The 12842-nt window shown below is 37.8% G+C and overlaps 1 protein-coding gene across 8 annotated transcripts in view; it reads right to left on the bottom strand.

Annotated features, from left to right (window-relative positions):
* Positions 1-12842, bottom strand: part of sulf1 (sulfatase 1) — a 420487-nt gene that overhangs the window by 158288 nt on the left and 249357 nt on the right. For all 8 annotated transcript variants that reach the window (XM_069921287.1, XM_069921289.1, XM_069921288.1 and 5 more), the window contains one exon: positions 2175-2414. In XM_069921287.1, coding sequence (XP_069777388.1) covers positions 2175-2414 — 240 coding nt within the window. The remainder of the gene's footprint in view (positions 1-2174; positions 2415-12842) is intronic.

A 12842-nucleotide genomic window follows, 5' to 3' on the forward strand; every position in this document is an offset into this window, starting at 1 on the left:
TGAAAAGTCAAAGTAAGGCAGTGTCTTTGGTTCATTGATCATTCAGGTATCTGATGGTAGCAGAGAAGAAGCTGTCCTTGTGCCGCTGAGTGCTCGTCTTTAGGCTCCTGTACCTTTTCCCCCAATGGTAGTAGAGTGAAGAGGGCATGGTGAGGAAGTTAATAGGGTTGTTCTACTTTTTGTATGAAGTCCTTGAGGATGTAATTAAACTTTTTCTCTTTCCATCTGATATCTTGCTGTGACAAAGCTCTTAATGGAATGTCTGTCTGAGAGGATCAAATGTAATTAGGGGCACATTGCTGGGATTGATCGGCTGAGATATGAAACAGACAATCTTTTGAATATATTGCCAGTGTATTTAGAGATTTAGCAGAAATAGCAACAGCTACCTATTCAGTGCAGTGTATCAGAAGTGTGTATTGCTGAGAGAGAGAAAAAAAAATCGCTGCTGCAAGCTTTGTACCAGGTTTGAAATTACGATCCTCAAACATGTTTCCTCAGATGACCAAATGATGCATTGACTCAATGAAGGCAAAGCCTGCTGCACTTTGGTATTCTGCTTGATCCTCGAGTTGTCTTCCTAGCTTTATTGCCACAGTATGAGTTTTTGAAGCCCAGAATTTCAACCCTCCCTGGAAACTAGTGGAAGATAATGAGAGGAAAAACTAAAAGCCAGCATTTCAACATTGCTACACTTCTCATTCTGGCAAAATGTGTTTCCTCATTACTTTTTAACAATGGCATTATGCTCAAATATATAATGATGTCAAGCTAGTCACATGCCTGGTTTATGTTTAATAACTTTTTCTGGTATCCTAAAGTAAATACTCTATCAGGTTGATAATACATTGATTCTGAAGATTGAAGTGGGATTTTAAGGAGGTAAGAATGGTTCTGACATTTATATCAATTACACAGGTTTCTTGAATACTATGATACTTCAAGCTTATCTAGGTTAAAAGGCAAAACACTCCTGAAGGTACAGGAAGTCCAGATGAGAACGATTTAGCATACAAGAGCTGAAATAATTTGAGAAAACAGGATTTCATAAGATCTGAGCGTACAGCAGAAGGTTGCAACATGATAATTTGTTCAGTTCTTCTCAGGTTACAATATATGTGACAGGATAAATCACAGAAATTGTGCCTTAGATCAGCTATAGTTCATGAAAATCATTAAGCACAGAATAAGCATCAACTTTAAGTGTGACAGTTACAAATAGAATAACTATGTACCTCTTTCTCTGTCTCTCTCCTCCCCTTCTTCCCCACCCCACCTCTGGAGTATTCACGTTAACCATTGATTATTCTTTAGGTCTAAAAATGAAAATGCCCTATGATACATTTAATAATGAGATTGTAATAATGAGAATATAAAGCATTGGATCGAAAGTCAATTCACAGGACCATAAGAGCAGCAGAGAGGATCATTGGGGACTCCCTCCCTCCCATCGACATGATCTACCCGGTTTGTAAAATCGTTGAGAGCCCCTCCCCCCTCCCCCAAGCATTTTTAAGCTACTCCCATCGGGAAAGGGATACAGGAGTATCAGAACCAGAACCACCAGGTTGAGAAACAGCTTCTTCCCATGGGCAGTGAGACTGCCGAATGAACTACTCATACTAACCCTCCAAGACTCTACTATTTATTAAACAATATTTATATGTATGTATGCATAGACGTACTCTATATATATATTTATTTATATATATATCTATATATAGATATATATATATATATCGCTTGCCTGCATCTATGTTATGTCTGGTTGTGTGTTTGCATGTTTTTGCACCAAGGACCGGAGAGCACTATTTCATTGAGTTTTACTCATACAATCAGATGATAATAAACTTGAACAAAATCAATAAGAACAAAGATGCAAAGTTACTGTCATTGAAGATGAATTATGAAGTTATTGATGGTAGAATTATCTAGAGCTTGCATTACAGCATTGAATTTGGTGTAAGGATGGGACTTAACTGATGGATTGTAATCACTTTGTGTAATAGTTTCTAAATGTTTTCACATATTATAAATTCTTTATTTATTGATTGATTGATCAATGCATTAAAATGCATTATTTGTTTTTACTCTAAAAGTAATACTGTACAACATTTTTAAATCAGAAAAAACCCCAACATTTCCTAACTAATGGAATAGATAATTTTACAAACCTGTTCTGTAGCCTGTGTTATTCAGGTACACTGCAAATGTCCGTGGTTCATGCATAGCCTGCCAGGAAGGCGATGAGCAATTCTCATTGTTTGTATAAGTGTTGTGATTATGGACGTATTTTCCTGTTAGCATTGAAGAGCGGGAAGGACAGCACATTGGAGTTGTCACAAAGGCATTGGTGAAATGCGCACCCCCTTGCTCCATAAGTCTTCTAGTTTTATTCATCACTTGCAGTGAACCTAGAAAAAATATAACAGTTAGTAAAACAGGATGGCATGATTAGTGGAGAGGGTGGAGATTTGCATAGCTGCTAGCGCAATGCTATTACAGCACCAGCGACTCGGGTTTGAATCCATTTCTGTCTGTAAGCCGTTTGTACACCCTCCCTATGTAAGCATGGGTTTCTCCTGGTGCTCTATTTCCCCCTTGCCCTTCAAAAACGTATGAAGATTGTAGATCAATTGGTGCATTTGGGGGCACATGTTCATGGGCCAGAAGGGCCTGTTACCATGCTATATATCTTAATTATTTTTTTAAAGTTTAAAAAATGTGCACATCTCTCAATATCATTCTTTAGTTAAATTTGCTGTTAATCTATTGGAAAAGAAATATTTAGAAGGAAAAAGGACTGACCTCAATATGTCCCAAGTGCTTTATAACCTATGAAGTATTTTTTGAACTCGTTTATGCTACATGTTAAGATGAGAAATCCATGCAGACCTAGCTGCTGAACAGTTAGTTTACCAAATAACCTCTTTAATGCTGTTGGTTGTGGATAGATATTGTTGAGGACAGAGGCAGATGCTGTAAAACTAGAACATTCTTTGAAACAGTAAGAACCAAAACCATTGTATGACGCAGTTAAAATTATTTAATATAAAATTCACCTTCTATAGAAGATCTTGACTCAGTTTGGTCTCACTAGGAAAGAACTCTTGCTAATACTAACAATTTTGCTAGAGATAGGAACATAGGCAACCTTCACTGTTAGGTATGTGTTCTGCGAATACAAAGTAATCCCTTTGAATTTAGATTCATTGTAAAACATGAGCCTCCAATCTTGGCTTGTTCAGTGTGTGTGGCATCTCTTTATGAATAAACAGTCACTCTGGGAATCTTTAACATAATAAGAAAGAATGATGTGAAAAGTAAACTAAGTCTTTTCAGAATCACCCATGGCTCTGTGTAAATCTGAAAGACATTCAGACTTCAGTAGCAACTTCAGACTGTTTTACCATCTGTAAAGGCAAGCAGTTCAAATGCAATTTATTCATTTTTTTCCCAGGCTACTCAAACCTTTTGCAGGCTTTTATTTTTTGATTATAGGCCAGTTTACACTGAGAAGACTCTACCAGCATGAAAGCTCTATTAATGCTCTACAAAAAAATGTTTCTTTAAAAATACCTTTTGAATTGCTAACGTTGTATAAACACAAAGGAAGTATGTTTGCTTGGTACAGATTGTCAGGAATTATTTGCAATAAGGCTGTTTTGCCTGTCCCACAAACCAACCCATTGCATACAATGGCTATCAATGATGCTTTTAGCCTCTGCATTAATATCTAACCAATGCTTGAGCATTGATTGATTCCAACACAGAGAACTTCAATCAATGGCAGATACTGTAAATAATCTAAATCGAGCTAGGGTTAACCTATGTGGCATTTCATCTCTGATCTGTTGAAGATTGCTTGAAATCCATTTGAATGTAAAAAAGTTCTGAATTCATTTCTGGTTGTAAGAATATCATGCAGAAATAGAGGGAGTTAACAGCACAAGAGTCTCTTTGGTCCATTGAGTCTCCACCAACTATCAACATTAAATTCTATTTAAAAAAAATTCTCCCCATGTTCTCTTCCAAACTTACCCCAGATTCTACCGCTCAGCTACATGCTCGGGGTAATTCACAGTGGCCAATTTGGTATGTGTGAGGAAACCAGAGCATCTGGAGGACACCCAGGTGGTCACAGAGAGGCACACTGACAAGACCTAAAGTCAGAACTAAACCTGGATTACTGGTGCTGTGATTCCACTGGCTGAGCCTCTTGTCCATCCTGTGAACTTAGGCTGTTTGGAATCAACATTTTCATGCTTTAATGCAGTGGTTCTCAACCTTTTTCTTTCTACTCATGAACCACTTTAAGTAATCCCTATGCCATAAGTGCTATGTGATTGGTAAGCGATTGCTTAAGGTGATATGTGAGTGAGAAGGGAAGGTTGAGAATCGCTGCTCTAGACCCAATTGTTACTGAAATATTTTGTTTGAGAAAAATTGTCATTGGCACATTTCCTTTGGAGTGATGAAACCACGCACATAACAAGTCAATTAGGTACATTAAAACAGAGGTTTTCAAACTTTTTCTTTCCACCCACATGCCACCTTAAGCAATCCCTTACTAATCACAGAGCCCCTATGAAATAAAGTGGTATGTGAATGGAAAGAAAAAGGCTGAGAACCACTGCTTTAATGTGAAATACCATCAGTATTATGCTCTTGAGCTTGTAAATTTAGGATCCATTAAATAGCAGGAATGGCAAAATACAGTACTACTCCAATTATTCAAAATAGTCAGGACCGGGCCTATTTTGGATAAACTATATTTTCAGATAACTGGTCATTTTTTAAAAAAACAGCCCAGTAGCAACAGCAAATCATTTGTAATAGTGTTTAAACAACAAACCATCTTGTCTATTCTAAACAAGGGAAGACTTTTTAAACATGAAATAATGTTTAATTCTCACCAAAAAAAACAACCTGAACGAGATAAATCCAACACCAACAACTTGAAAATCTACTCAGAGGTTTTTCCAAAATCCCAAAACGATTTTAACCTGCGACGTCAGTTCGGCTCCAAAAAAATTTCAGATAACTGAGGATTTCTGATTTTTTTCAGATATCCTCATTTATCCAAAAGTTTTCAGAGACAAAATGAGGTCATTTTGGCTTTGAAATTTTACAGATAATAAAGATTTCTGAAATCCTCAATTATCTGAAAAAGATTTCAGAGCCAAAGAGATGTCACTTCCAGGATCCCTAACTGGATAATCCTAGTTGTACTGAATGATTGAGAAGGGATGCTAAAACTGGAACTCTAAAGAATCTCTCTGTCTCTCTCTTCTCTCTCCCTCCCCCCCTTACCCCTGCCCCCTCCCCTATAGGTCAAGCACTCAAAACTAGTGGAATTACTTGAAATAACAAATTGACAATGATATGGGCTTCTAGAGCAGTACACAAAAGTTCCCAATGAAAGACTCAGGCCTGAAATGTCGACTGTTTTATACATCCTTTGGATGCTGCATGAACTACTGAGTTTTGTGTACTGCACAAGGCCCAAGCATCTGCAATTTTCTTGTTTTCTTCCATGGGAATCCAGAAAATGTTATTAACCACTTACATTTGAAGACTTTAGGTATGGGGTTTTTAAAAGAACATTTTACTTTAATAAAAGGGGAATTTAGCTTGTGTTGATTGAAAAATACCATGCTAAGGGAAACTAGAAGGTGATAATAAATAGTAAAACGTTCTTAATGAGTCCCAGTGAATAGTGGAACTCCATGAAGGTACATTAGATTCCTTAATATCAATGGGAAAAAAGTGCTGAAAATAAATGCAACTGAAAATGTTAGTTTTCAGAAGATTTTAAGCCAAGCAAATTGATGTGCAGAGAAATTACATTTTAACATAGTAAATGAAATATAATACATATTTGGAGGGGAAATACCAAATAAATAGAAATAGTGAATGAATATCCAAATGCAAATGTAGAAAAGGAAAACAATTTGGATATAATAGAACTAAAAATATAATGCAAAGATGATGGTCATATCTGTAAAACTAATCAAGTACTAGGATTCATCTAAAAGATATCTAATTATTAATTGAAACAAAATAGTCAACCATGAAGGATAAGTTGTACTGGATGCTGCATTTGAATTGTAAACATATTGTGAACTTATCTGTTGTGCTGCTATATATCTTTGTCTTTGGCTTGGCTTCGCGGACGAAGATTTATGGAGGGGGTAAAAAGTCCACGTCAGCTGCAGGCTCGTTTGTGGCTCACAAGTCCGATGCGGGACAGGCAGACACGATTGCAGCGGTTGCAAGGGAAAATTGGTTGGTTGGGGTTGGGTGTTGGGTTTTTTCTCCTTTGCCTTTTGTCAGTGAGGTGGGTTTAGTGACTAAACCCTACGTACTTTTGCAGGCTATTGCTGTTTTGTTTGGGTGCCTCCCTACATTTTTCTCATACCTTAATGAAGGGCTCAAGCCTGAAACATTGGTTATGCATTTTTATCTTTGCTATATAAAGTACATTGTTTGACCTGCTAAATTTCTCCAGCATTGTGTTTCTCTTAAGATACGTGAAGTGGGTTCAGAACTTTATCGATCAAAGTTTTGAGGTTCATGAACAAAGAAGCATTGTTGAATCTTAGCCCTCTTCATCATATATACTCTGGATTGGGTCCATGGGTAAACCTTTACAGTGGTAAAGTACAGTACATGGAAAACCAGGACACAGAGTATATGTGCTTGTTAGTAGTCCCAGAGTCCAAAGCACTAATCTAAGGAATGAGAATAATAAAATGGAGTGAGTGCCAATGGGGTCATAGCTAGAAGCAATGGTCCATTATCATAAATTTTCAATTTGGAAAAATGCTCAGTTGGTTGGAAGTGGACCTGCCCAAGATAAAAATGTGTAAATTGAAATCAAAGTGTGGGAGGCAAAACAATAATTAAGAGAGTATTTGGTACATTCTAGGACCATTCTAAGTCTTGGGATGAAATAGAATTAAACAGAACATGTTTTTAAATGTCAATGGAAAACCAGAGAGAGAACCAGGTTGAATATAGAATGATGAACCAGGATGTTGTGAAGGGAAAAGAAAAACAGAATGAGATTAGACCAAAAACAAACAAAAACACCCCATAAAATCTCCTTCAAGAGAACAGGTGGATGGAAAGGAATAAGAAACAAAAAGGAGATTGATTCACAAATATTTCCATCAATTACTGACTCACCCCATCCACTGATCACAGACCCTACACTTGTCCCATCTAATGATCAGACTCCAGACTCGCTTCTCGCCACATCAACTGATCAATGATCTTAGATATATTCTACTTTCCCTAAGAGACCACACTTTGAACATTGTGTTCAGTTCTGGTCACCTCATTACAGGATGGATGTGGAAGCTTTAGAGAGGGGGCACAGGAGATTTAGCAGGATGTTGCCCAGATTAGAAAATGTGACTTAGGAGACAAGGTTAGCTTTTCTCTTTAGAATGAAGAACAATGAAAGGTGACTTATTAGAGGTCTGCAAGATTATGAGAGACATAGATAAAGTAGACAGCCTGTACCTTCTGGTACTCCACCACCATCCTGGCACCACAGTCTCATCCCAGTTCTGGTATGGCCCACACAAACTCGTTGACTGACTCACCCGGGACTTGGTGTTAAGAGCCAAGATGGAAGCCCACATACATGGCATTCCTCGGTGCCCCATACTCTGAGGCGCTCAATACCCCGGACATCCCGTTCAAGTATCAATTTAATCCCATCATTCACATGAATGACCACACAATAATCTAAATCTCACACTTGTACCTCCCATAATACTCACTCTTCCTGCTATTTTCCATGGCAAGACCATCAGCTCGCTGGCTTTGGTTAAAAACAGCAGTGTTATAATTTCATTGTGTTGAATAGTGTAAAACGTGCAGCAATGGCTGCTTGTCCATTTGAATTCCACTGATAGTCTTTACTGTTTTAACTAACAGTCTGTTGCTACACAATATGTGTGAGTGGGTTGAAGTAACTGCAGTTGGTGAAATGGATAGTAATTCTTTCAGTCTGTTATTATTGTGCACTTAAATGACATGATGTGTGGGGCAGAGACTCAATTTAATTATGTTGGTTACACCTACATTAGGATCATAATGTGTGACTAATCCATGTCCATTTGATCCAGAGCAGGGCACAAAATGTATTCTGTGACCTCATTAATATGATTTCCGTGCTCACTTAATACTTAGTATGTGTGTATTGCCCAAGTTCACATTCACTGGTTCAATCAATTAGCAGCTAAGAGTAAGACCAGCTGAAGCTAACTGGCAATGACTGAAACCATAATTGTGCCTCTTAAAGGAGAAAATGTTTGGTGGTATAAATTATTCCACAGAATTTTGGAGTCTGCCTCATCCAAAAATGATCACGGATGAGAGTGGTTAAAACCAATGCTGGGGAGCTCAGCAGGTCTCGCAGCATCCATAGGAGGTAAAGGTATATAACCAACGTTTCAGGCCTGAGCCCTTCATCAATGTATGAACATGGATGGTGCGAGACCTGTCAACTTCCTCCAACATTTTTGTGTTTTAATGACAATCACAGGGCCTACAGACTTTCATGTATCACATGGATGAGGGTGGGATCACCATAGTTCTATAAGGCTTTGGGGAGCCAAGTGAGGAGAAGGATAAAGATTATCTTCTCTCTGGAATCCATAAATTCCTTAAAGCAGATAGTTAAGCTGCAATGTGAGGATTGAAACACACACGCACGGACACACAGACACTCACACACAAACAAACAAATATGATATTCACATTTCCCTCATAGGAACATAAGAAATATAAACAGGAGTGGGCCATCTTGCCTGTTGAGCCCGCTCCACCATTCAATCTGATGATAGGCTCATTACTACCTACCTGCATTTTCCCCAATCCCTTAATTCCCTTACTATATAGAAGCTATCCAACCTTCTCCATTTACTGAGGTTGCCTCCACTGCTTCAGTGGGCAGTAAATTCCACAGATTCACCATCTGAGAAAAACAGTTACTCCTCATCTCTGCCCTCAATCTACTATCCTAAATCTTGAGGCTATGTCACCTAGTTCTGGTCTCCTCTACCAATGGAAACAACTTACCTACCTCAATCTTATCTATGCCTTTCATAATTTTATATGTTTCTATAAGATCTCCTCATTCTTCTAAATTCAAAGTTGTAGAGAGAAAGCCTAAAAACTGAAGCAGCCTTGCAGCAAATCCAGCCATATCCATTCCCCCAGTCTCCCGGATGCTCATTTGTAGATACAGGGGGCTAATATGTCAGGCACTCATAATGCAGGACAGCCTGTTCAAGTATCAATTTCATCCCATCATTCACATGAATGACCACACAAAAATCTAAATCTCACACCTTTCACTCATGTATTGGCATCCACATGTGAAAGTTGCCACTTTCTATTTTCATTTACAAATTTCCCATTTTCAGGAGACCTCCATTCCTCATATCTCTATTTTCCTACTTAATTGTTATTACAAAATGTATTTTTATTAAAGTTGCACAATGTTTTTGTGTTCCTCTTTTTTTGAAGCCCAAACTGTTTTACCAACATTGCAGCTCTTGTATCTCCCCCATCAACAGTTTCTGTGATAATTTTGCACTACCTCTCAAGTATTTTTTATTTTCATATCTTTTTTATCTGTGGCCTTCCTTTGGCAAATAGATCTCTTGCTGATTATGTATGCAATCAAATGCTTTATCATTTTAAGTTTTATTTTGAACACCTTATATTATGCCTCTTTATCTAGAAACAATTTGCACGATTTTCTGCAGAAATTGTCTATTTTATCATTTGGAAGTCAAAGGTCAACTATTTTACCATTTAGAATCTTTGTAGCTGTTTTATGTTTATCATGATTTAACACTAAACTCTTAAAATCCTGAACCCAAATAGATAAGTGTAATTAAATGATTTACCTATTAACCACATTTGTCTCATAAATTATATCTAATATGGTCCCCCTTATTATTCTAAATTGCATGAACACATTATTTTGCATCTTTAATTTTCTCTTTAGAAACAAGCAATAGTAGCACTTATTATCTTATTCCTTCAAATATTTGTTTTAGAACTTTAATCTTTTCTATCTCAGCACCATACCCTGTCTGTTTAAAATTTTTGTTGCCCACTCTACATATTTTTTTCTGATAGGTTCCATCTAACCTGGACCAGAATCAGGATTCCATCACACAACATGGCTTCTTCCTGTCCCAGTGATAGAATCCACCTTACCCACATAATTTCTTTGTGGAGTGTCCACTTCTGAAATTTACTTATTCCTTTGCTAATTTGCAGCCACCTACATATTAAACTATTGTGTTCCTTTTCTTGAATTGACTTTGAACATATCTCACACAATCTTTTTGATATTAGTGCAAACATGAATGCTCCTCCTCTCCACCAACATCTTTGTAAAATGATGCAAGATGTTATTCATTCTGACACTAGCTAATTAGGACATAACATGCAAGAGGTGACATAGCATCAGAGGATATAAAATCCTCAAAGATCAAGGGTAAATAAAACACTGTTGGCATTTATATACAGAACTTCCAACAGTAGTCAGGATGTGGATAATGAATTACAACAACAAATAGAAAAGTCATGTCAGAAGGGCAATGTTATGTTAGTCATGGGGGATTTTAACATGCAAATAGATTGGGAAAACCAGGTGGGGACTGGATCTCAAGAGAAAGAATCTGTGGAATGCCTACAAGATGGCTTTTTAGAGCAGCTTTTTGATGAGCCCATAAGGGGATTGGCTGTACTGGATTGGGTGTTATGCAATGCACCATAGATGATGGCATATCTTAGTGTAAAGGAACCATAAGGTGGCAGTTATCACAATATGACTGAGTTCAATTTGAAATTGAACAGAGAAACTAAAGTCAGAAGTGTTGACATTTCAATGGAGCAAAGGAAATTGAAATGGCTTGAGGGAGGAACTGGCCAAAGTAAATTGTAAGCGGTCACTAGTAGGGAGGATGGGTCAGCAGAAATCGATGTAGTTTCTGCAAGAAATGAGGAAGATGCACGATAAATATTATCAAAAAAGAGGAAACATTCAAATTGAAAAATGTCACAGCTCTGGCTGATAAGAGAAGTCAAAGTTAACGTAAAAGCAGAAGAATGGACATACAAGGAAGCTAAAAATTAGTAAGAAGATAAAGGATTGAGAAGTTTTAAACTAAAAAATTCATAAAGAAAGAAAGATGAAGTATGAAAGTAGGCTAGAAAATTATATAAAAGATGATACAAAAAGCTTCTTCAATTATATAAAGAGTAAAAGAATGGTGAGAGTAAATATAGGACAATGACAAAATGACACTGAAGAAATAATAATGGGAGACAAGAAGAAGAAGAGGAAATAAATTAGTATTTTGCATCAGTTTTCACCATTGAACACATTAACAGTGTTCCAGATGTTGAAGCGTATAAGGGAAGGGAAATGAGTTTCAAGTGAGAAACTGCTCAGAAAGCTGAATGGTCAAAGAGTGGACAAGTCTCTAGTATCAGATGGATTTCACGCTTGGGTTCTGAAAATAATTAGTTGTAGAGATTGTGGAGGCATTGGGAATGATCTTTCAGGAATCAATAGATTCTGGTATGGTCCCAGATGACAGGAAAAATCACAAATATCACCCCACCATTCAAGAAGGGAGGGAGACAATAACTGTAGCCTGACATCAGTGGTTGGGAAGATGATTGTCAAGGATGAGGTTAGAAAGTATTTGGAGGCACATAACAGGATAGGCCAAAGCCAGCATGGTTTCCTTAAGGGAAAATCTTGCTCAGCAAACATATTGGAATCATTTGAAGAAGTGACCAGCAGGCGAGAAAAAGGTGATGAAGTGAATGCTGTGTATTTGGATTTTCAGAAGACCTTTGACAAGGTGCCACACATGAGGCTACTTACAATATAAAAAAAAACATGGTATAACAGGAAACATACAAATGTGGGTAAAGCATTGGCTGATTGGTAGGAAGCAGAGAGTCAGAACACAGGGATCATATTCTGCCAGTTGCTAGTGGCGTTCCACAGGGGGGATCAGGTTTGGGCCACTTCTTTTTATGTGGTTGTAATGGAGGATTAAAACCATGTACTCAGATGCTTTTTGCTTATGTGGAACTGACGACACTGGGTCCACACGCAGGTCACCTTACTTTCAGAACTAGCAGATGTAATTAAACTCAGCCATGGGGACTTATCTGAAGATACACTTTGAAATGGAATTCCACCGTGAGGCCCAGGGAAAGCAGTTGTCAAATACGACACTCTGAAATTGACGTATTGGTCACAACCTGTCTTGCTCAAGAAGTTTTAATGAGTCCTTGTATCTACGAGATAAACCAGGATATCATAGCATCCTGCTCCATAATAATTAATCTTCTAAATTGTAGAATAGTATGCTCAGCTTTGATTTTGACTGACAAATGTTAGAGGGAGTGGGTGCATGATTAATTGTTTTTGGGGTATAAAAGTCTGTGGTCCTGCTGCTGAAGTTTAGACTCTCCGAGGGGTGGGAACACCCCTTGTCAAGAAGGAAGAACAGCCAGAGTCCGAGCAACGTCCCGGTCGGGGGAGGTGGAGAAGCTGCTACCAGCGCCCTGACAACCTACTACAAGTGTGCAGTTGTTGCCTCGCTTCGGCAGTTGGGACCAGTCCAAGCGTTGATAAGTATAGTTGGGAAGGGCTTGCATATTGTAGTGTGAAATCAGCTTTTGAATTAGTAATAAACATTTGTATAAACTGAACTGCTCTCGGTGTGTGTGTCTATTTTCTTTCGGTAGCTAAAACACTGTGACCAATCTAAAATGAACAAAAT

The sequence above is a fragment of the Narcine bancroftii genome, chromosome 2, assembly GCF_036971445.1.
Source record: "Narcine bancroftii isolate sNarBan1 chromosome 2, sNarBan1.hap1, whole genome shotgun sequence".
Lineage (NCBI taxonomy): Eukaryota > Metazoa > Chordata > Chondrichthyes > Torpediniformes > Narcinidae > Narcine > Narcine bancroftii.